Source organism: Chiloscyllium plagiosum, unplaced genomic scaffold, assembly GCF_037043375.1.
Source record: "Chiloscyllium plagiosum isolate Xiang-an unplaced genomic scaffold, Cpla_swu_hap1 HiC_scaffold_8, whole genome shotgun sequence".
Taxonomy (NCBI): Eukaryota; Metazoa; Chordata; class Chondrichthyes; order Orectolobiformes; family Hemiscylliidae; genus Chiloscyllium; species Chiloscyllium plagiosum.
The window spans coordinates 44,422,855-44,448,396 of NW_028270146.1; the positions used below are offsets into that span (position 1 = coordinate 44,422,855).

Below are 25,542 nucleotides of genomic sequence, written 5' to 3' on the forward strand. Positions count from 1 at the left end.
TGGTATGTTCTTATTCAACCAAATATTACCCAAAACCATGTGGGTACCTTGATCAGTCGTTCCATGTAAGGATCCAATAAATTTATGATTTTATTTCTTTTTTTTCTTCTTTTTTTTTTCTTTTTTCTATTTTTTTTCGCAAGTGTGAGACACAGTGCTCTCCTGTTTATTTTTTTTTTCTTTTTATGATTTTATTTCTATAGATTTCTTAGCTTGCCCCTCGTAAATTTGTTTATTCAGACCACCCTCCTCACATGTTGGTCGGTCAATCAATTTCTTTCTATATACATACATACACATCAATATAAAAGTAAGGAATACATTGTTATTTATTCTCTTTCGACGTACGTGATTGGATAAAGAAAGTTAAAATTTAATGGCTACTTGTGTTCAATTAACACGATGAAAGTGTCAAGTTGTTCAATGTCTAATGCATTGGGATTATACTTCTCCTTGGGACCAGGGTGCGGGTATTTTATTTTCCACCTGTTCCCAGATGTTTCTGTTTAAAGGGATTGAATTTGTAAAGACTATTCACAACTGACCCCGTTCCTTCCAATCAGAGAGTTCCCCGAATAGCGTTCTCCTATTGGTTTGCTCGGCTTTGGGAACATTGCAATTACATTGGACAAGGTTGATTCGGTGGTTGGATGTTAGTGGAGAGTGTCTAAACATGTCAGGCAGTAGGAGGAAGAGGCGACTTCGCGTTTCTATTCAAGGTAACGAGGGGCTGTGACCTAGTAACTTTTGTCTGGTTTATTTTACTTTGTATTGTAGATTTGGATCCTTTAACTCCTCTCAACTTCGTCCCTCGCCTGAGGCGTGGTAACCCTTGCGTTAAACTCTCTAATTGTCCCTCCAATAAAAGGGCAGTTCAACGTGATTGTCTCCACTTTACTTTTTATTATAGATTTCGATAATTCCCTCTTTAATTAGGCGGTTGTAAGATAGCATCTCACAGATTAAATGGATTTTATTTTGTTTATTGAGTGATTAACTAAACTAATTACGTTTTGTTTTATTCTTCTAATGAATTGACCATCTTTAATTTGATTGTGCTATGAAATACTGGAAACCCTGGTCTCAATCATTGCAGAAAACACATTTATTTAGGGCTATCATTGTAGTATCGTATTCTTGACACATAATGTGCAATGTGGATTCCTATTTCGTGGGAAGACCAACAGTGAATGTGCTGGTCAGTCAAATGAGTAAATCTAGCAGAGATGTGCTGCAAGACTGTCCTCTAGCTCCCTCCTGTGGGTTAACAAAGTTACAAATCACACAACGCCAGGCTATAGTCCAACAGGTTTAATTGGAAGCACTAGCTTTCGGAGCGCCGCTCCTTCATCAGGTGGTTGTAGAGTGAGCTCCGAAAGCTAGTGCTTCCAATTAAACCTGTTGGACGATAACCTGGTGTTGGGTGATTTGTAACTTTGCACACCCCAGTCCATGGGACATAATGTTTCATTTCCAAAACTGACTTCTCCACCACCTGATGTTGTGAAACTTGAAAGGGTACAGAAATGATTTCCAAGGATGTTGCCAGGGTTGGAGGATTTGAGCTATAGGGAGAGGCTGAACAGGCTGGGGCTGTTTTCCCTGGAGTGTTGGAGACTGAGGAGTGACCTTATAGAGGTTTATAAAATCATGAGGGGCATGGATAGGGTAAACAGACAAGGTCTTTTCTCTGGGGTGGGGGAGTCCAGAACCAGAGGGCATAGATTTAGGGTGAGGAGAAAGATATCCAAGAGATCTCAGGGGCAACTTTTTCCACGCAGAGAGTGGTGGATGTATGGAATGGGCTGCCAGAGGAAGCGATGGAGGCTAGTACAACTGCAACATTTAAAAAGGCATCTGGATGGGCATATGAATAGGAAGGGTTTGGAGGGATATGGACCAGGTGCTGGCAGGTGGGACTAGATTGGGTTGGGATATCTAGTTGGCACAGATGAGTTGGACCGAAGGGTCTGTTTCCATGCTGTACATCTCTACAACTCTAAAACTACAGCATTAAAAAGAAAAAGTGAAGACATTATCCCACATAAAAGCTGATGAAGAAAAAAAAACCAGAAACTACCAGAAATACTCAGCAAGTCTAGCAGCACATGTTGGGACAGAAGTCGAGTTAATGTTTCAGGTTACTTATTTTTCAGTAAGAGACTGCCTGGCTTGCTGTGCTCTTCCAGTCTCCTGCTTGCCTAGTTTGGAGTCTACCATCTGCAGTTTCTTTTTGTCTCTTACTGAAAAATAAGTAACCTGAAACATTAACTCGACTTCTGTCCCAACATGTGCTGCTAGACTTGCTGAGTATTTCTGGTAGTTTCTGGTTTTTTTTTCTTCATCAGCTTTTATGTGGGATAATGTCTTCACTTTTTCTTTTTAATGCTGTAGTTTTAGAGTTGTAGAGATGTACAGCATGGAAACAGACCCTTCGGTCCAACTCATCTGTGCCAACTAGATATCCCAACCCAATCTAGTCCCACCTGCCAGCACCTGGTCCATATCCCTCCAAACCCTTCCTATTCATATGCCCATCCAGATGCCTTTTTAAATGTTGCAGTTGTACTAGCCTCCATCGCTTCCTCTGGCAGCCCATTCCATACATCCACCACTCTCTGCGTGGAAAAAGTTGCCCCTGAGATCTCTTGGATATCTTTCTCCTCACCCTAAATCTATGCCCTCTGGTTCTGGACTCCCCCACCCCAGAGAAAAGACCTTGTCTGTTTACCCTATCCATGCCCCTCATGATTTTATAAACCTCTATAAGGTCACTCCTCAGTCTCCAACACTCCAGGGAAAACAGCCCCAGCCTGTTCAGCCTCTCCCTATAGCTCAAATCCTCCAACCCTGGCAACATCCTTGGAAATCATTTCTGTACCCTTTCAAGTTTCACAACATCATCCTTCCAATAGGAAGGAGACCAGAATTGCATGCAATATTCCAAAAGTGGCCTAACCAATGTCCTGTACAGCCACAACATGACATCCCAACTCCTGTACTCAGCATTCTGGATTAGTGGTGCTGGGAGAGCACAGCAGTTCAGGCAGCATCCAAGGAGCAGCGAAAAATCGACGTTTCGGGCAAAAGCCCTTCATCAGGAATAAAGGCAGAGAGCCTGAAGCGTGGAGAGATAAGCTAGAGGAGGGTGGGGAGAAGTAGCATAGACTACAATGGGTGAGTGGGGGAGGGGATGAAGGTGATAAGTCAGTGAGGAGAGGGTGGAGTGGATAGGTGGAAAAGGAGATAGGACAAGTCATGGGGACAGTGCTGAGCTGGAAGTTTGGAACTAGGGTGAGGTGGGGGAAGGGGAAATGAGGAAACTGTTGAAGTCCACATTGATGTCCTGGGGTTGAAGTTTTCCGAGGCAGAAGATGAGGCGTTCTTCCTCCAGGCATCTGGTGGTGAGGGAGCGGCGGTGAAGGAGGCCCAGGACCTCCATGTCCTCGGCAGAGTGGGAGGGGGAGTTGAAATGTTGGACCACGGGGCGGTGTGATTGATTGGTGCGGGTGTCCCGGAGATGTTCCCTAAAGCGCTCTGCTAGGAGGTGCCCAGTCTCCCCAATGCATGGATACAATAAATGATATTAGTGGATGTGCAAGTAAAACTTTGATGGATGTGGAAGGCTCCTTTAGGGCTGTGGATCGAGGTGAGGGAGGAGGTGTTGGCACAGGTTTTACAGTTCCTGCGGTGGCAGCAGAGAGTGCCAGGATGGGAGGGTGGGTTGTAGGGGGGGGCGTGGACCTGACCAGGCAGTCACGGAGGGATCGGTCTTTGCGGAAGGTGGAAAGGGGTGGGGAGGGAAATATATCCCTGGTGGTGGGGTCTTTAAGGAGGTGGCGGAAATGTCGGCGGATGATTTGGTTTATGCGAAGGTTGGCAGGGTGAAAGGTAAGCACCAGGGACGTTCTGTCCTTGTTACGGTTGGAGGGGTGGGGTCTGAAGGCGGAGGTGCGGGAGGTGGACGAGATGCGTTGGAGGGCATCTTTAACCATGTGGGAAGGGAAATTGCGGTCTCTAAAGAAGGAGGCCATCTGGTGTATTCTGTGGTGGAACTGGTCCTCCTGGGAGCAGATACGGCAGAGGCGGAGGAATTGGGAATACGGGATGGCATTTTTGCAAGAGGTAGGGTGGGAAGAGGTGTAATCCAGGTAGCTGTGGGAGTCGGTGGGTTTGTAAAAAAATGTCAGTGTCAAGTCGGTCATCATTAATGGAGATGGAGAGGTTCTGGAAGGGGAGGGAGATGTCAGAGATGGTCCAGGTAAATTTAAGGTCAGGGTGGAATGTGTTGGTGAAGTTGATGAATTGCTCAACCTCCTCGCGGGAGCACGAAGTGGCGCCAATGCAGTCATCAATATAGCGGAGGAAGAAGTGGGGAGTGGTGCCGGTGTAATTACAGAAGATCAACTGCCCTACGTAGCCAACAAAGAGACAGGCATAGCTGGGGCCCATACGTGTGCCCATGGCTACCCTTTTGGTCTGGAGGAAGTGGGAGGATTCAAAGGAGAAATTAAGGCTGAGGACTAGTTCTGCCAAATGAATGAGTGTGTCGGTGGAAGGGTACTGTTGGGGATGTCTGGAGAGGAAAAAAACGGAGGGCTTGTAGGCCTTGGTCATGGCGGATGGAGGTGTAGAGGGATTGGATATCCATGGTGAAGATGAGGCATGGGAGGCCGGGGAAATGGAAGTTTTGGAGGAGGTGGAGAGCAAGGGTGGTATCTCAAACGTATGTGGGGAGTTCCTGGACTGGGGGGATAGAATAGTGTTGAGGTAGGTAGAGATGAGTTCAGTGGGGCAGGAGCATGCTGAGACAATGGGTCGGCCAGGGTGGTCAGGCTTGTGGATCTTGGGAAGGAGGTAGAACCGGGCAGTGCGGGGTTCCCGGACTGAGGTTGGAAGCTGTGGGTGGGAGATCTCCCTGAGGTGATGAGGTTCTGTATGGTCTGGAAGATGATGGTTTGGTGATGGGGTGTGGGGTCATGGTCGAGAGGACGGTAGGAAGAGGTGTCCTCGAGTTGGCGTTTGGCTTCAGCGGTGTAGAGGTCAGTGCGCCAGACTACCACTGCACCCCCTTTATCCACTGGCTTAATGGTGAGGTTGGGATTGGAGGCTCCGAGCTTACTTTCACAATCAGGATTCCCGCCCACCACCAACACACTGCATCCACCTGGACACCCCGCGCTGGCCTATTACCTGTCCTCGACCTCTTCATTTCCAACTGCTGCCGGGACATTAACCGCCTCAACCTGTCTACCCCCCCCCCCCCCAAACCTCTCGCCCTCACAACGCGCAGCTACGTAGAGCAGTTGATCTTCTGTAATTACACCGGCACCACTCCCCACTTCTTCCTCCGCTACATTGATGACTGCATTGGCGCCACTTTGTGCTCCCGCGAGGAGGTTGAGCAATTCATCAACTTCACCAACACATTCCACCCTGACCTTAAATTTACCTGGAACATCTCTGACACCTCCCTCCCCTTCCTGGACCTCTCCATCTCCATTAATGATGACCGACTTGACACTGACATTTTTTTACAAACCCACCGACTCCCACAGCTACCTGGATTACACCTCTTCCCACCCTACCTCTTGCAAAAATGCCATCCCGTATTCCCAATTCCTCTGCCGTATCTGCTCCCAGGAGGACCAGTTCCACCACAGAACACATCAGATGGCCTCCTTCTGTAGAGACCGCATTTTCCCTTCCCACATGGTTAAAGATGCCCTCCAATGCATCTCGTCCACATCCTGCACCTCCGCCCTCAGACCCCACCCCTCCAACCGTAACAAGGACAGAACGTCCTTGGTGCTTACCTTTCATCCTGCCAACCTTCGCATAAACCAAATAATCTGCCAACATTTCCGCCACCTCCAAAAAGACCCCACCACCAGGGATATATTTCCCTCCCCACCCCTTTCCACCTTCCGCAAAGACCGATCCCTCCGTGACTACCTGGTCAGGTCCACGCCCCCCTACAACCCACCCTCCCATCCTGGCACTCTCTGCTGCCACCGCAGGAACTGTAAAACCTGTGCCAACACCACCTCCCTCACCTCTATCCATGGCCCTAAAGGAGCCTTCCACATCCATCAAAGTTTTACTTGCACATCCACTAATATCATCTATTGTATCCGTTGCTCCCGATGCTGTCACCTCTACATTGGGGAGATTGGGCGCCTCCTAGCAGAGCGCTTTAGGGAACATCTCCGGGACACCCGCACCAATCAACCACACCGCCCCGTGGCCGAACATTTCAACTCCCCCTCCCACTCTGCCGAGGACATGGAGGTCCTGGGCCTCCTTCACCTCCGCTCCCTCACCACCAGACGCCTGGAGGAAGAACACCTCATCTTCTGCCTCAGAACACTTCAACCCCAGGCCATCAATGTGGACTTCAACAGTTTCCTCATTTCCCCTTCCCCCACCTCACCCTAGTTCCAAACTTCCAGCTCAGCACTGTCCCCATGACTTGTCCGGACTTGTCCTATCTGCCTAATTCCTTTTCCACCTATCCACTCCACCCCCTCCTCCCTGACATATCACCTTCATCCCCTCCCCCACTCACCCATTGTAGTCTATGCTACTTTCTCCTCACCCCCATCCTCCTCTAGCTTATCTCTCCACGCTTCAGGCTCACTGCCTTTATTCCTGATGAAGGGCTTTTGCCCGAAACGTCGATTTTTTCACTGCTGCTTGGATGCTGCCTGAACTACTGTGCTCTTCCAGCACCACTGATCCAGAATCTGGTTTCCAGCATCTGCAGTCAGTTTATTTTTACCTCCTGTACTCAGCACTCTGACCAATAAAGGAAAGCATACCAACTGCCGCCTTTGCTATCCTATCGACCTGCGACTCCACTTTCAAGGAGCTATGAACCTGCATCCAAGGTCTCTTTGTTCAGAAACACTTCCTCGGACCTTACTATTAAATGTATAAGTCCTGCTAAGATTTGCTTTCCCAAAATGCAGCACCCCACATTTATGTAAATTAAACTCCATCTGCCACTTCTCAGCCCATTGTTTTGAGAGATGGTTACAGTTTAGTCTTTGAGCTGTGGAATGTAGGTGCATGAAGCTGATGTGAAAAGTGGAGATATGACTTGATGTGAATTTTTTAAACTTACATCACTATATAAACAGCTGATTTTGTAATAGGAAGGCCAGCATAGTATCCAGTTTATTCATTAAAGCCCTGATATCACTTAAATAATTTTGAGTGATTTTTGTAAATGATTTAGGGAAAGGAATAATGTCCATTCAAATGAACATGAGTCTGTTTATTAATATAAGGTGTATCCTAGTGTGGACATCTCCAGTAGAATGTCAAATCTCTTTCAAATGGCAGCCTCTGATGGGGAAGGGACAGAAAGCTTCAATTTACGTCGTACCTTTCATGACATCAGCGTCCCAAAGTGCTTTACAATCTTTGACATGCAGTTACTGTTGTAATGTATGAAAAGTATCAGCCAAGTTGCACACTGTTACAAACAGCAAGATGATTGGATACTCTGTTCTTTGTTTCTGATGTTGATTGGTGGGTGAAGGTTAAGCAAGACTTTGGGATTAAATCCCTTGATCTTATTTTAAATATTGCTGGGTCAACTGCACATGAACAAAACATTTTTATGTCTCGTGCAAAAGATGGCCCCCTGACACTACAGCACTACCTCAGTACTACATTGGAATGCTAGCATGGACTCTTGAGCTTGAAAGTTCTACAGTGAGTCTAAAACCCACAATCTAGCAACCCATGAGTCTGCAGTGCTTCCCACTGAGCGGCAGCTTACACTTAGGGAACGTTATTAGCCAGTAGTCAATCTAATTTTGAGGACCTCCATTTATTGATAATTCAGTGGAGGGAAATGACTTGGGCCTTTCTGTTTAAAGAAAAGTGATTTCCATTTGGCTAAGTCAGAATTTTGATTTAATTTTCAAGCTGCGGTAGGAATTTTCTGCTTTTATCAGAAAGGTTTCACCTGCATCCATGTATTGTAGAAATGTCTCAATCTCTATCCATTTGGATTCCTAGTCTGTTAGTGGCAGTAATATATAATAACTTTTGGGAAAGATGATTCAATTCTTTTCAAATCACTTTGTTATTTCAGGGATAAACTGGCCAACAGCTATGAGTTTCCTGAATATCATGAGGAAACTCCTAGCTACACTTTTTATTTAGTGGAACAAACTAAACATCTTATTTTAATTTTGCATCTACTTTGAAAATAAAAAAATTCAGTCAGGAAACTTAATTTTATGCTATGACTCAGGATTCAATCTGGTTCAGCTGTAGACCTTTTAACCCACTTAATTCCTCATTTAAGATTGGTCCTACTCTCCTGATATTCTTCCAAGGCCCGTTCTGTTCTTAGCTGCCTGGACCTTATGTATGTTTCCCTTTTCCACTTGGCTAGTTGCATGATTTCTCCATCCACTGTTCATGGAGCTTGTCTTCCCTATCCCGTGTTTTCAAAGGGACATGCCTATCCTGCACTATCTTCAATCTATCTTTTGAAAGCCTCCCACATATCAAATGTAGACTTCCCTTCAAATAGCTGCTCCCAATCCACATTTCCCAGCTCCTGCTGAACTTTGATATAATTGGCCGTGGCCCAGTTTAGTACACTTCCCTTAGGATCACACTCATCTTTGTCTACAAGTATTCTAAAACTTAAAAATTGTGGTCACTATTCCCATGAAATTCCCCGCTGCAACTTCTACCATCTGGCCTGGCTCATTCCCCAACACCAGGTCCCATATGGCCCATTCCCTCATCAGACTATTGACATGCTGCTCTGCAAAATTTTCCTGGATGCTCCTTACAAATTCTGTCCCATCCAGACCTCTGACACTAAGTGTATCCCAGTCAATGTTGGCAAAATCTAAAATCTCCCATCACTACTACCCTGTTACCTCTACATCTTTCCATAATCTGATTATCTATTTTTTGTTCTACCTCATGCTCACTGTTGGGAGGCCTGTAGTACAGCCCCAACAATTTAACTGCACCCTTCTTATTTCTCAGCTCCACCCATAATGCCTCAGTGCTCAAGCACTCCACAGTATTCTCCTTTAGCTAAGCTGTGATATTATCCCTGACCAGCAACACAACTCTTTCCCCCTCCCTGTTTACTTCCCTCCCTGTCCTGTCTGAAGCATCTATATCCTGGAATATTTAGTTGCCAATCATACCCTTCCTTCAACCAAGTCTCTGTGATTGCAATAACATCATACTCCCACGTACTAATCCAAGCCCTAAGTTTATCTGCCCTACCCACTATACTCCTCACATTAAAATATGTGCACTTCAGGCCGCAGTTCTTTTGCATTCATCTGCTCTCTGCCTATTCTTCCCCTTGGTAATGCTAACTTCAGGATCCTTACAGTGTCCAGTTTTCACCTCACTGTCTATTAGTCTTCTCTTCTGGTTCTCAGCCCCCTGCCACACTAGTTTAAAACCTCCCCGACAGCAGTAGCAAAAACTTCCCCAGGTACGTTTGTTCCAATCTGGTTCAGATGTAGACCATTTAATTTGTCATAGTCCCACCTTCCCTCAAACCGGTCCCAATGACCCACAAATCTGAACCCGTCCCTCCTACACCATCCCTCAAGCCATGTGTTCATCCGGCCTATTCCTTCATTTCTACTCTAGCTAGTACATGGCACTGGTAACAATCCTGGCATCGCTACCTTTTTGAAGTCCTCCTTTTTAACTTCTCTCCTCGTTCCCTGAATTCTGCTTTCAGGACCTCCTCTCATTTTTTACTTAAATCATTGGTACTTATATGCACCATGACAACTGGCTGTTCACCCTTCCCTTTCAGAATGCTTTGCAGCTGGTTGGTGACATCCCTGACCCGAGCACCTGGGAGGCAATATACCATCCGGGAGTCTTGTTTTCGGCCACAGAACCACCTATCTACTCCCCTTGCAATAGAATCCCCTATGACAATGGCCCTACGAGTCTTTTTCCCACACTTCTGAACAGCAGTGTTCGCCACGGTGCCATGATCTTGGCAACTGTTGCCCTCACCTGGTGAGCCATCTTCCCCTAAGTGTCCAAAACAGTATATCTGTTTTTGAGGGAGATGACTGCAGGGAACACCTGCACTGCCTTCCTACTTTTTTTCTGCCTTTTGGTCACCCATTCAATGTCTCCCTCAGCAATTCTAACCTGCAGTGTGACCAGTTCACTAAATGTGCTATCCACGACCTCAACATTGTGGTGCCCCACAGCAAGTCCATCCATAACTCCAGAGCTGTCATGCAGTCAAACAACTGCAGCTGGACACACTTCCTGCAAGTGAGAGTCAGGGACGTCAGCCACATCCTTGAGCTCCCACATCAAGCAAGAGGCACGTGCCACAGGTTTGAGGTCCCCTGCCATTGTAAGCCTTAGCTTTATATCAACTAACTAAAAACAAACAATGCACTTAAATATAAGAAAGAAAAGGGGGAAAAAACCCTTACCTTAAAGTCCTTTTCTTCTGTTTAAGAGGGTGGGTGGGAGGGGGATACTACATGTGAAGTATCTCTGGTTTAGCTGCTGTCCAAATACTACCAGGAATCCTACCAGCTTGCACCAATAGCAGGGAGTAAAAGTGGGACAGGTTACCGATTTTTTTTTTTTCTTTTTTTTTTTGTAAGATTTGTAGCTCAGGTTGGGGTTCTAGATGTAAATTTGCTCGCTGAGCTGGAAGGTTCATTTTCAGATGTTTTATCACCATACTAGGTAACATCATCAGTGAGCCTCTGGTTAAGCACTGGTGTTAGTGACCCACTTTCTATTTGTGTTTAGGTTTCCTTGGGTTGGTGATGTAATTTCCTGTGATGATGTCCATTCCTGTTCTTTTTCTCAGGGGGTGGTAAATCAGATCCAAGTCAGTGTTTGTTAATAGAATTCCAGTTAGAATGCCATGCTTCTAGGAATTCTCGTGTGTCTGTCTATTTGGCTTGTCCTAGGATGGATGTGTTGTTCCAAAGTTTGGGTCTGCTACGTGAATGACACCTTTTGTCATCATTAAATGAAATAAATTAGAGAAAACTAAAACAGCAGCTAATGAACTTGAAATACCCCATACAGACGACAAGCAAAATTAATGTCGTTTACAAAATACCTTTGCAAGAACTGTAATAAACACTACTTTGTACAAACAGGCAGAAAACAAGCCACATGAACATCAACTAGCCACAAAAAGACATGACCCACTCTCACTAGTATCCTTTACATACAGATAAGGAAGCACACCACCTCGACTGGGACAACACATCCATCCTAGGACAAGCCAAACAGAGACACGCACGAGAATTCCTAGAAGCATGGCATTCCAACTGGAACTCTATCAACAAACACATTAACTTGATCTGATTTACCACCCCCTGAGAAAAAGAACATGAACTGACATCACCACAAGAAATGACGACATCAACCCAAGGAAACCAAAGCACGTAAGTGAGTCACTAACACCAGTGCTTCACTGGAGGCTCACTGATGATGATAATTTCTGAAAATGAACCTTTCAGCTCAGCGAGCAAACAGCGAGTGGGAGCGATTCCTGGCCAACTATCTGACCGAAAGAAGTTAGACCATTACTACCCATTGCTATAGGCTACAATATCCATGTAAATACGTGTGGTCCCATAGCCACTCCGACTTGTTGCAGAGACAGTTGGTTCAGTTGACTGGACCGCAGCATGCAGAATGGTGCCGAAAGCATGGGATTCAATTCCTGTTCTGGCTGGAGTAGATTCAGGACCTGTTGCCTTGCACAGAGTCAGAATTGCCTTTGGGCAAAGAACGGAAGAAGAATATAAAAGTAGCGAAGTCCCAAGATATTTCACAGGGTGGTCACTTGATACTGAGCCACAAGTGCTACTGGGACTGGTGATCAAAAGCTTGTTGAAAGAGAGACTTTTTTTGAGTTTTATCATAAAAGAAAAGTTCAGCTTTGGGAAGGAAATTCATAGTGTAAACATAGACAACTGAAGATATGGCTGCTAATAGAGGAGAAAAGAAAATGTTGCGTACAAGACAATTGAAATTTGTATATTCAAAAGACTCATTGACCAAGCCTTTTTTTTTTTTCAGACACCCACACATGCGGTGTGTTTTGAAATTCTGCTTACTCATGTTATACTAATTTATTTAACTGCTTTGCTTTGTTTCAGAAGCTGCAAGTACAAGTGTATCCAGAACACCAGACTACATGGAAGTATTGACAACTCAATACAATGTAAGGTGAAAAGTATTAATCATGTTTAAAGAGTTTGTTTGTACAAAAATAAATTGGAAGAATCAATAAGTAATATGCTGCTTCTGCCCCCTTCAAGGAAAAGTGTAAATTAGAATCAAGTACAGAATCTGAATCTGATGCCTCTGCCACTAATGAGGTAATTTTCCTTAGTTTATAAGCATAAAATATTAATTTGTATATTAATTAAAAATGTTTCTTTATTTATCCATTACAGGCATTGATGAACCTAAGTTTACCAGATTCTGTAAAGAATCATGCAACAGTGAACCAAGTAAGTATCTGAAGCTAAATCTAATGTTGAAGTAAATGTTGAAATTTATACTTCAAAATGGAGTTTCAGCATGTACCAGAACAGCAGAATGTATTGTGATATAAATACCTGACCTGTTTGGATTATATTACTTGAAGTTAATCTGGTATTCATAATCATTGATTTTAGACACGTGGATTTACATTCAACATTTTGCCTCCATTGCCGTTTTCTCCACTAAATGTTAGTAATCATCTCTTGATTGCAAGAGGCAAATTAGCACATGACTCAGCAATATTCACTAATCATCCCTTTGTGTAAGAGCAGTTATTTTTGTTCAACTTTTTTGTTTCTTTTATATGGTGCATTTTTCTTTTAATCTCCGTTAAGGAGTGCCTGTCATTTTCTTTATATATATCTGCTGGAGCAGCATGATCTGGAGAAATGGAACATTTCATCTTTTGATATGCTGTGCCAACATTTCATGGGAGAATTCCATGTAACAGGAAACCAGGTTAAACACTGCCCTGTTGTGATCAAAAGACTGTAATTTCTAAAGCTGGCAGAATTGAGTGAGGCTTCCTTCCATCAAATCTTTATCCTACAGTTGAAGGGTTAGTATACTTAAAAAAAAAGTTGGTCCCCTATATATTTCATCAGTCCACTTGTCTCTCAATTTTTAATAAAAAAAAGTTGTTTAAAATAGATTTACTTTAAAAGCCACAGAACTAATGGTAATGTTTATTAATTTCTTTTAACCTTTTTTTTTTCTCTTTTCAAGATAAACAAATTCTTTGTTCTGCTGAATCATGCTGTGTGGCTATGGGCAGGCAGGAACAGCCCAAGTTTATATTCATCTGGTAGTTTTGGTTTTAGGGTCAGGTGAATTCCATTGGGGTCCTGTTTTAGTGTTGGTCATTACTGTGGATGTATATAGCCTTCCCTACATCCACGAAGTGGCTAAGATCTTAAATTGCAGGTTCCAAAGATGCAAGACACCGTATACACTTCAAAATGCATAAAATTTTAGTCAAAATATAAAGCTAGGAAGTATTTTAATTTTGGTTTGGATGCTGGTATGTGTACATATTAAACTTTCACAAAATCTGCTTTAAACTGTCAGAATTTTGATTATTGCTTTTGCAACTCCTGTAAAAGTTTGAGATGCCAAACTTCAAGAAAAGTAGCCCCTGTACATGTTGGCTTATGTCATAGCTGAACAATCATGATGGTGTTCCCATGTATCTGCTACCCTTGTCCTTCTAGATGGAATTGGTCATGAGTTTGGAAGGTGCTGCCTGAGGATTGTTAGTGAATTTCTGTGGTTAATCTTGTAGCTAGAACACACTACTGTTACTGAGTGTTTGTTTGTGGTGGAGGGGTGGATGTTTGTGCATTTGGTGCCACATCAAGTGGGTTGCTTTGTCCTTGATGTTGTCAAGCTTCTTGTTGGAGCTGCCCTCATCCAGGCCAATGGAGAGTATTCCATCAGGCCCCTGACTTGTGCCTAGTGGATGGTGGGAGGCTTTTGGGAGATTGGGGTGAGTTATATGCTATAGTATTCCTAGCCTCTACTGCTCTTGTAGCCATTATGTTTATGTGATGGGTCCAGTTGAGTTTCTAGTCAAGGGTAACCCCAGGAATGTTGAAGTGGCGGATTCGGTGATGGTAATATTATTTGAATGTCAAGAGGTGCTGGGTAATTGTCTCTTATTGGTGATGGTCATAGACTGGCATTTGTATGGTGTGAATGTTATTTGCTACTTGTCAGCCCAAACCTGGATATTGTCCAGATCTTGTTGCATTTGAAAGTGGACTGCTTCAGTATTTGAGGAGTTGCGAATGGTACTGAACACTACGCAATCATTAGCGAACATCCCCACTTCTGACCTTTGAGAGTCATTGATGAAGCAGCTGAAAATGGTTGGGCCTCGGACACTATCCTGAAGAACTGCTGCAAAGATGTCCTGGAGCTGAGATCACTGACTTCCAATAACCACATCTATCTTCCTATGTGCCAGGTATTATTCCAACCAGTGGAGAATTTGCCCTGTTACCACTGATTTCTAGTTTTGCTGAGGCTCCTTGATATCAAACCCTGGTTGAATGCAACTTTGATACCAAGTGCTATCACTCTGACCTCTCTCTGGAATGCAGCTCTTTTATCCTTGTTAGAACTCAGGCTGTAATGAGGTCAGGAGCTGACTGGCCCTGGTGGAATCCAAACTGGGCTTCAGCAAATGTTGTTATTTGATAGCAATAACACCGTCCATCACTTTACTGCTGATCAAGAGTAGACTGATGGAGTAATTGACTGGGTTGGATTTGTCCTGCTTTTTATTTACTAGAAATACATGGGCAATGTTTCACATTGGTATCCATGTGACAATGTTGTAACTGTCCTAGAAGAGCTTGACAAGGATTGTGGAAAGTTCTGAAACATAAATCTTCAATATAGTTGCCAGAATACTTTCCTAGCCCGTAGCCTTTGCATTACCCAGTCTCCAACCATTTCTTGACATCATGTGGAGTGAATCAAATTGGCTGACAACTGTATCTGTAATGCTAGGGTCCGCTGGAGGAGGTTGAGATAATCTATTTGACACTTATTTTTGTTTTTTTTTTTGCTGAAGATTTGCTGCAAATGCTTAAGCCTTATCTTTTTGCACTGATCCATTGGGCTCTTCCATTATTTGAGGATGGGACATTTGAGTCTCCTCCTTCAATGAGTTGTTTAATTATCCACCACCACTCACAACTGGATGTGGCAGGACTGCAGAGCCTAGGTCTGATCCACTGGTTGTAGGATCACTTAACTATGTCAATCACTTGCTGCTTATGCTGTTTTTGTACTGAACCGGAGTTGATCTCCTGGCTTGATGGTAATGATTGAGTGGGGAAAATGAGGTTGCAGATTGTGCTGGAGTACAGATGCTTAATATAGTCCAATGCTACCTTTTCAATAGTTTGTTCTCTCTATCATTATCTCTTTCTGAAATTTTGATTGTCATCTTCTTTCCTCCCTTGACTGAACTCAGCTAGACTCTTTTTTTTTTTCCCTCTCAAAGGACACAGCTTTGAGTCATTTCTCCTCTGATAATTATAACTTTCTGTTGACTGACTAAAGTATTGCTCAAGCTGGTGGAGTATCTCTCCCAGAATCTTGCTGGCTTAGATGTTTACATGGAGCTCCTTGATTCCATTTTTGCTTTGCATGAATGTTTTTTTTTGGTGGATGGGTCACATCTATGCAGTATTCTACATTTTTAGATGCTAGCCTTGTAGCCATTCCTACAACTTGGCTAGGGGTGTAACTAATTTGGAGGAAGAATTTTTCAGCATTATTGCCAGACCTCCATTCCTGAAGAAGGGTTATACTTGAAATGTTAATGTCTCCACCTCCTGACGCTGCCTTCCTTGCTGTTTTCTTCCAGCCTGCTACTTGTCTACTTTGGATTCCAGCATCTGTAGTTCTAGACTCTTGTCAAGGCCTATAACCATTGCTGTACTCAGTGTTCTTGTGATATTGTGTGAAGTGAATCTAAATGGCTGAAGACTGGTCCCACTATCATGGATGACAGTGCTTTCTCAGCTGCCTGTAACAATTGGAATTCGCATATTTAATTTTTTTAATAAGTGGCATACCAGTATCTTACAGTTTAATTTCAGTGGTGGGGAAGTTTTTGGAAAGTTATTCAGATAGGTGGTAGATTTGGTTTGATGTGGAGAAATGTGAGGTATTGCAACTAAGGGGTGCAAGAGCAACTCTGGTAGATCTGTGGACATGGAACAAGTCATAACTAGGAATGGTGATGGCAGACTCTGGGATATTGGCCATAAGGTTTGCTTTGGCAAGTATGACAATGCCAAGCTGTTGCTGATTGATCAGTTCTCCCTATTTTGGCTCATAACATCCAATGTTAATGAGGAGTACTTTGCAAGGCTGACCGGGCTGCATGTGCTTTTCATGTTTGCATCTGGTTCCCAAGTCAATACTGAGTTGGTATTCCAATTTTTGTAATGCTTTGAATGGCTGTGGTGGGAATTGAACTTGCGACTCTGGATCATTTATTCCTGGTCTCTGGATTAGTTATAAAGGTAAAATAAACACTAACTACACCCTTTCGTTAATAAATTTGAATTGTTACTGAGTCCCCAAGGAGATGAAATTTTCTAATCTATAAAACTCATTTACAATTTTTATAATTCATAAATCTCAATCTCTGCTCTAGTGTCAAGGTTTCTTTTATTAACTCTCTTTTTCACCTTTTTAACTTTCCATTGTTGACCTATCGTTTTGTCTGGCTTTCATGCATCTTTTTAACAGGGTGCAAGAGCATGGTACAGGAGATCGATGTTTCAGGCATATTCCCTTCATCAGGAATGAGGCTTTTGGGCTGGGGTGACAGTAACTGAGAATGTAATAGGGTAGAGGAAGGTGATAAGGTTGGTGAGAGGGTGGAGTGGATGGAAAAAGTGATGGAAGGTCAGGAGGGCGGTGCTGAATTGGAGGCTTGGGACTGGGATAATGTGGGGGGGGGGGGGGGGGGAAATGAGGAAACTACTGAAATCCACATTGATCGCATGTGGTTGCAGAGTCACAAGACAGAAGATGAGATGTTCTTCCTCCAGGTGTTTGGTGGTAAGGATTTGGTGATGGAGGAGGCCCAGTTCCTGTATGTGTCCTAGACATGTTATTTGAAACGATCTGCAAGTTGGCGTCCTGTCTCCCTGATGTAGAGGAGACCACGTCAGGTGCAATGGATACAGTAGATGTTTTGAGGTACAGGTAAATTTCTGACGGATGTGGTAGAATCCTTTGGGGCCTTGGACTGAGATGAGGGGGAAGGTGTGGGCACAGATTTTGAACTTCCTGTGGTGGTAGGGGAAGGGGAGTGGGTGTGGATCTGACTAGGGAGTCACCTGAGGGAATGGTCTCTAGAATGCTGATGGTAGGGGGATGAAAATATATCTCTGGTGCTAAAAATGTACACCATATTCTAACTGTAGCTTAACTAATGTTTGTATTTAAACAAATGCTTTTATTCTAAGGCCTTATTATTAAAATCCAAGATTCTACTGGCATTTTGTGAAAGCATTGTCTCCTAGTTTAGCTTTCTTTCACAATGTATAATTATCTCTCACTTACCTACATTTAATTGAACATTAAGGTGGAGGTCATTATGACCGATCAACTTGCTGCACCATGGCAGAATATGTGAATTTCACTAAAGTATATGCCTTTCAAGTGTTTAGCAGACATCCTACACTCTAAATTTTGTATTGCCAACAAGTATCAAGATTTTGGTCCTTTTAAACATAGGATTGTTTCCAAACTTAACTCTTGAAAGCCTTCTCTAATATTTTGACTCTTAATCCTCAACTCCTTAATGAGCAGTAACAGTTTCTCTCTATATACCGTCAATTCCCCTGAATGAAAACCTGGATCAAGTGTTAAATCAACCCCTTCCTATGTAAATGCTCGAAATATAATCATAGTTTGTGCAATCTCCTTGTATTTTAACCCCTGAATTCTATTAAGCCAAAGTGGTGTGTCACCAAGTCCAATTTGATCCTTCCTAATTTGGGATTCTCAGCACTCCAGGTGTATCCTAAGCAAGGTTTTGTGTAGCTGAAGTATAAATTTAAGGAATACACTTTCTCAGAGGGCAAAAGAAGCAGGGAACTTCAGAACTTTCAACAAGTATGTGAATGAGCACTAATGCTGGAAGGTGGGTTAGTGCAGGTAACCAGGATTGACTCAATGGGTTGAAGGTCTTATCCATGCAGTATGAATCTTTGAATTTCAACTATTTTAGTCATATAGCTGTAAAGGATGTATTCTGTTGGCCTTTTTGATTTATTTTGTTCCTTTTTATCATGTTTGAACGATGTAGCCTAAACACTCCTTCCCCCTCCCCCAAATCTGTCTGGACTTCCAGTATTTCTAACTTTACTATTTTGCAGTATCTACTGTTTGTTTTTATCTATCCAATCACTGTCACTGGAATTGCAATCAACTTGTCAAAGACAACCTGCCTTGGGTTTAAAAGAAAGTACAGCAAACGCTAGAAACTTGACATTAAAGCAGCACCTGCTCAGCAGGTGAAAATTGATGAAAGTTTGCAACCTGAAATGCCAGACATGCCAAGATTTCACAGCATTTTTGTTTACAACTAGTATTTTATTACTAGTATGCTTTTTATTACTGAATCTATGTTGACAGACATTTTTATTACCTCAGGAATTTTCAAATGCTTACTAATTTTATCTGCAATTATTTGTTCTAAAGATTTGTCAACAATTTGTTAGCTTAGCTGGTCAAAACATCAGGTGCTGTATCCAACTTTCCCTTTTTGATCAATGAGTACATTGTGCAAGTAAATGTGTTTTGAGCAGGATTGAAAGTGTGCTCAGGGTCTCTCCTGTGCCTTATCTAGCATTTTTTTTCAACAGCTTTGGATAGATATCACTAGAACTCTGTCATCCATTTTCTATTACAATTTTTTTGCTTGCTGAACCAATGCCAAGTTCTCATGTGTCTTAAATTTTGTTACCTATTAACACCAAACTGTCTTTTAAGAGCATTTCACCAGTCAATTCCATATCCTGGTTTGATGAACCAACCAAATAGTGTAACATGTTTGGGGAGAAACTTTTTTTAACTGAAATTTCTAACATTCCAAATTGTTTACAATGAAATTTAAAATGAAGATCTCTTTTAATGAGTTATTTGTAAGATTCTGGAATCCCTTGAAAACTTTGGTATCTGCCAAAAGCCTGGGCTTGGTCAGGTCTTGTAATTTGACTCTATGCACAATTTCTCAGGTTGTGTTGGTAACATTTTAAAATGGTTAAGCAATCTTTTCTTGGCCTCCAACTTTGCCCAACTTCTTTGAAAGAAAGGGAGGAAAACTGCAATAGTTCTATTCAGGCGAAAAATTTATATCCAGTAGATTTCAATGAGTTATGCGAGCGAGTATATTTGTATTGTCTTCAACTTCTGTGAGAGTATTTTACTTCCCTCTGTTACTGCAGAGCATTAAAAGAGATATGCTCGTATTTACTTAACAGAATCTGAATGTGTAGCTAAAGATTCTGAAAAGTCTTTATAATAAATCTATATATTTTAATGTGAACTAAATTCCCAGCTAAATGAAATAAATGTTCAAACTCAAGAGTTTGATTTGAAATATGATTGAATGAGATATGGTCTTGAGGGACATTAACCATTCCACAAAAGTATTGAATTACCTGTCTTTTATAAAATGTTGAATTTTGGTTGAAATGATTAATATCTTTGAAGTTTCAATTCATGCATTGATATTTTGCTTGTTTTAACTTATTGGGAGAATGCATGACTTTGTATGCAGTTGCATTGGTGAAGAAACATTATGTAGAATTGTGACACCATAAACCTTCACTCGAGCTAATTACTGGGTCTCATTGTATGTAATCATTTCTAATCAATTTTTTTTTCCCCCAAAATTTTAGTGTTTGGATCCATATGATGGTGACTTGGAAAGTACATCAAGTGAATCTGATAGAAGTCAAAGTTTTCTGCTAGATACTTGCACTGAGAAGATAAACGATCAGTCTTATGCTATTGTAGCAAATGACAGAAAAAAGTTGCAAATAAGACATTACAAACAATCCTTGCAGGCAATCTTTAAACCTGAGTGTAGTTATAAAGAGTTAAAATACGTACACATGGAGCCTGCGTTCACTAAAGTGATTGTACAAACTTCTAGTGAATCTGAAATACCTTCTAACAGAGTATGTGATTTAGAATTACCAACAAGACATGTCTCAAAAACCAAACTAAAGCCATTTGGATCATTGGACTTTGGGATGCTGACCGAATCTCCTCCTGAAAACAACTCTGTTGGAGGAGAACATGGATTTATGAGCATGCCAAATTTGCAAAGCTCTGGGAAAGATTATCTTGGTCATCAAGACGTTCACCTATCCTCAGGACGAATCTTAAAGACTTCTCATGAAAGATTTCGTGAAGGCGCATTCACGCCAAAGAGAAAACATGGAAACTCTTTACTTGATACAAGTAATGATCGGATAAATAAAAAGAAAAGCCGTGTGATCAAAAACTGAGGTAAGCCATTGTTTTTAAGTGGGTAATGCTAGAGTTCACTGTCTCTCAGCACCAGAAACCCAGGTTCAATTCCCACCTCTGGCAACTGTCTATGTGGGTTTCCTCTTACAGTCCAAAAATGTGCAGGTTAGGTGGATTGGCTATGCTAAATTGCCTGTAGTGTTAGGGAATGTGTCTGGGTGGGTTGCTCTTTGGAGGGTCAGTGTGGACTTGTTGGGCTGAAGGGCCTGTTTTCACACTAAGTTAAGTAATCTAATCAAACAAGTACAAAGCCTATCTTGATGAACAGTTTTTAATTTGAAATGTGTGTGCTCGCTGTTGTTGGGATAGACTGTTCCACTGCCCACTTTCTGCACCTAAGCATTGGAACAATAAGTCTAAACTCAGGTATAGTTTGGGAGCTTAAGTCTTTCAATATGTTACCAAAGCAACACTGCCTCAGCCAAAGCAAAGAGGCTTGTTTTATAGTATTGTGTTCTTTTCTATTTACCTGAAATAGTTGGCATTTTATTTTGCTGTGGCAAAGTTCCATTGAGTACAAACAATCTTCTAGTACCTTTCCCAAGTTTCTAGTAAACGCCAGCATTTTGGCAGGCTGGAATATTAAAGTTTAGATCAGAATGGTGCTGGAAAAGCACAGCAGGTCAGGAAGCATCCAAGGAGCAGGAAAATCTATTTTCCAGGCAAAAGCCCTTCATCAGGAATAGAGGCAGGAAGCCTCCAGCGGGGAGAGATAAATGGATTATTATATTAAATTGTAGAGGGTTGAGAAGATTTACCAAGATGTTGCTGGAATGGAGAGTTTTGAGTTAAGGATCAGCTGTACTTTTCACTGGAGCATAGGATGTGGAGGGGTGGCCTTTTTTAGAGGTTTATAAAATCATGAGTGGCATAAACAAGGTGAATAGCAAGGGCCTTTTCCCTAGAGTGGGGGAGTACAAAGCCAGGGGCATGTTTAAGGTGAGGGGAAGTTTTAAGGACATGAGGGACATCATTCCACACATGAACCATTGTAAAAAAGAACTGCAAGAGGAAATGGTGGATACAGGTAGTGACAACACTTAGACATTTGGATAAGTACATGAATAGAAAAGGTTTGGAGGGAAACAGATAAACACAGGCAAGTGGGACTAGTTTAGTTTGGGAATGTAGTTGGTGTGGATGAGTTGAACTGAAGGGCCTTTTTCAACATTTAACTCTTCAGGGAAGCCAGACTCGTACAAGCACAGTCATCCCCCATGTACGGAAATTGGGGTCAATTGTGATAGTAGATATTTCTTCTGGACCAAGGATCAAACTTGGAACCTTCTGTTACATTGTCTTTAATGTTAAACCAAAGTTGCTTCTTGGTGGTGGTGATAGCAAGATCTCAGTTCAGCAGATTGAGACAGTATCAATGTTGTATATGTAAGGATGTGCAAGTATGATGACATCCTTCTATACAACATTGTTTCTGAAACCAAATTTGTAATGAAATATTTGATATCTTCAAGTTTGGTTATCAAAATATAGTGGTATATACTTGGTCACTTTATTCTCTGAAAGAGATTGGGAAAAAGAAAACAAGTGACTGAACTGTTAATTGGTGGGGGGGGGGGGGGGGGGGGGGGGGGGAGAAGAGAGTTTGTTTGTTTGTTTTTAAACTGTAGGGCTTACAACAAGGAGAGTAAACATGGAAAGTAATTAGTTACTTTTCATTTCAGAATAACTGGCTTCCAAAAACCAAAGATGCAAGTCTTTAGGCTTGCAGGAGACCTGGCTAGGGTCACAGGCAAGTTTGATTCTCTCCTTGGTTTTGGAAGATGCATCTTTTGTTGTGCTGTCTAAAGATCTATTTAGATAACACTGTTCTATTATCAAAAACTCCACACCATCTTAACCAAAATTTTAAGAACAAGCCAGATATCACTGGGATCATAATAGCGCCAGCTAGGCCATTTTCAAAAGGTGTTAAGAATTGATGAGTATGGGGTTGCACTTGTGTACAGCTGAATGAGACTAAGATATTAAGTACCAGGCTAAAACCAATTATTCCTCTGCACTCTTGAGACTTAAGCATTTGTTTCAACTATGCATTTAGAAATTGATACTGTCATTAGGCTGTTTGTGTGAAGCTGTACTGCTTGTACACACTTTCTGGTAATAAAATTATAATTCAATACTAAATATTTGAATAATATGCTGATAACTTAGTGGATTGGGGAGTATGAGATGTTTTGACTGACTGACTACATCAGCAAAGCTTTAGAGATTGGGTTAAAGGTATTTCACCATGAGTAACAATACAAGGAGAAAAGAGAAAATTCATTTTGTAGAATGCCCAGGTCTCCATGGAATATGGCAGTTCGGTAATACGTGAGTATATGTTTGTATTGAGTCTCAACAGCAGAAGTGAAATTAGGAAGAATTTGCAGTCAGTCCTGAGATATGGTAAAATTGATAGCATGACTGAAGAATAAATGCCAGCATGGAATAGGAAGAATGCTTTACTTTAGTAGTTATACTATGTAATGATTCCTTCACTGTTTTAGGGTGAAGAGGATATTCAAATGTATCTAACAGAGCAACGGAGCAAAGAACAGATTGCAGTCGTACACAGATGCAAGAAGTTGAAGATTTCCAAAATTAGCTTGCATTGAAACATATGGCATGGCTAGCTATTGTGATCAGACTAGAAATGCCCTTAGTCACAAATCCAATATTTAAATCAGAAGTGGAAATTTACACAATTACTGCGTGTTTCTCAAACAAAAATAATTCTTTGTTTCTACAAAATTGTTTGCTACTTTTGTAAAGGAATGTAGCACTAAATAGGGTGGCTCAGCCTTTTTTGCAAGAGCAATGCCCACCTTTTAATACTTTTCTACCCCTCCAAGTCCTACAACAACTTCTTTCCTCAAATGATTTTCCAATTATTTTATGCTGCTTTTTGTTTTACAAAATGGTGTTCTTTGGTTAGAGATCATTTTTCTCCCATACAATTTTCAACACCAAAGCTACCATCACCTTGCTTTAAAGAAAATAGTAGCTTCTCTAATCTGTCCACTTAATTAAAACCACGTCTCTGGAAATGATCCTGCAGACAAGCAACAGCAGTAGAAGTAGGCCATAAGTCAATTAATAGCTCCCATTTTCCTGCCTTTTCACATAACTGAACATAAAGGAATTCAATGAAGGGAATTTAATGATAGCTAATCAGTGGTCAGACTGTTTCCCAAATGAAGACAGTGATAAACTTTGAACATAGCTGGATGTGTGGCATATTTAAGAAAGAGGTAGTATACATTCAAGATGTCTATCATGGCAACATTTGTTTATAGTTTTCTTCCAAACTTGAATGGTACTCAAGTTAACTTTAGTAAAGAATAAATCCTTGGTTTCCATGAGACTTATCACTGAATTCTGCACAGCTGCTATTGTGTTACACTTAAATCATGTTTGGAATTTAAGGAAACCTGGCTCAAATTGCTCACAGAAGAAATACTTTTAAAATTTCACTTATACTTTTGAACATGTCTTTCAGGTTTCTTCCTGGTTGCAATGCAGTGATGCCAACAGCATGGCCTCAATTTCCACACTAGCTAAAGTCTCAATCATCAAATCATCTCAAGGGATTAGCCATTTTGCTAAAGATCATGAAACATTAGCTTCAGATGTTGCTAAAATAAAGTTCCCCAGTGTACTGTAACTCATCTGCACCACAAAGCACCAGCTTTGCATTCTGTATCATTTAAGCAGGATTTTCTTATTTAGAATGATTCACTATTCTTTCTAGCTTTAACCTAGTCAAAGGTGGCAATAACTAATGTGACAAGACTTAAACTACATTGGGCTCAAGATTGGTATTAAAAGTTGTTTTAAAATTGCTAATATTAATCGTATGTTTTTGAACACTTTTCGGTATCACTGGCCTATTAAGCAAAGGCCCTAGTTAGCCTGGGGCTTGATTAGATTACTTTGGATTTAAATCCCATCATGGCAGCTGAAATGAGAGTTCAAGAGGAATGGCTAACCTAATAGTGACTATAAAACCATTGTTCAGTGTCACTAAAAAATCCACCTGCTTCACCAAGGTCTTTTTGGAAAGAAAATCCTTACCTGGTCAACCCTACACACTGACTCCAAAGCCATAGTATTATGGCTGACTCAAGCTCTCTGAAGAATTAGAGGGGCAATAAATGTTAGCCGAGCCAAACTCTTGAACAAATAGAAACACAAGGGGTATGCTATTACCAGAACTAGTTTGACTTAAATGGAAAAGTTACTAACAAATTGTTAACACTTTGGTCACATTTCCTTTACTGTTTAATGCAAACTTTTATGCTAACTGGTTAGAAACTTTCAATCATGTACATTTGAAATGTATTACTTAATATTGTGAATAACCAAAGCAAAAATAAACATTGAGTTGGGTTTTTTCTAGCTTCAGTTTTTGAGATCAGAGTACAAACAAAGAACTGCAGACAATATAATTGCACTTTGCAGTGGAATGCATATAAGGATGTAAAGATTAGAAACAAACAGGAAGCAGCAAGGATCTGAGGTGGGACAATAAAAACTAAAAGTGGCAGTTTAACTCCAGTCACTTCAATGTACGTAAGTCAGATTAGAAGTTTTGTGGTACAAGGTTCTATCTAGAAACAATGTAATCAGAATGCTACAATCTCACAATATGACTGCTGTAGTACACTGATAACATTTTAAATAAAACTGTTTTCAAAGAACATATACAATTATTTATTCTTTGAAACTGGCAGAAGCATTCCCCTCTCTAGAGGTACAGAAAAGGGAGGAAAAAGTATGAACTGGACACACAAACAACCTGTAATGCAACTCTAGTATCTCATCACCAGACATACTAATATAACTCAATTTTTCCTATAGAAAAGGATATGAAATCCAGAAACATTGGATCTCAATGCATTGTGA

General features: G+C 41.5%; 1 protein-coding gene across 4 annotated transcripts; it reads left to right on the plus strand.

Annotated features, from left to right (window-relative positions):
- Positions 1-633: 633 nt before the first annotated feature.
- Positions 634-25,026, plus strand: LOC122553514 (uncharacterized). Of its 4 annotated transcripts, none has more exons than XM_087989766.1 (6): positions 634-719; positions 11,234-11,447; positions 12,168-12,237; positions 12,468-12,524; positions 19,998-20,613; positions 23,145-25,026. In XM_087989766.1, the coding sequence occupies exons 2-5, from the start codon at positions 11,416-11,418 to the stop codon at positions 20,610-20,612; spliced, it is 774 nt and encodes a 257-aa protein (XP_087845892.1). In that variant the 5' UTR covers positions 634-719; positions 11,234-11,415; the 3' UTR covers position 20,613; positions 23,145-25,026. The 4 variants fall into 4 exon arrangements, with proteins under 4 accessions (XP_087845892.1, XP_087845893.1, XP_043553330.1 ...); XM_087989767.1 differs by having other exon boundaries at positions 12,168-12,232; XM_043697395.2 differs by lacking the exon at positions 11,234-11,447 and adding an exon at positions 12,330-12,389 and having other exon boundaries at positions 668-719; positions 12,168-12,232.
- Positions 25,027-25,542: the final 516 nt, after the last annotated feature.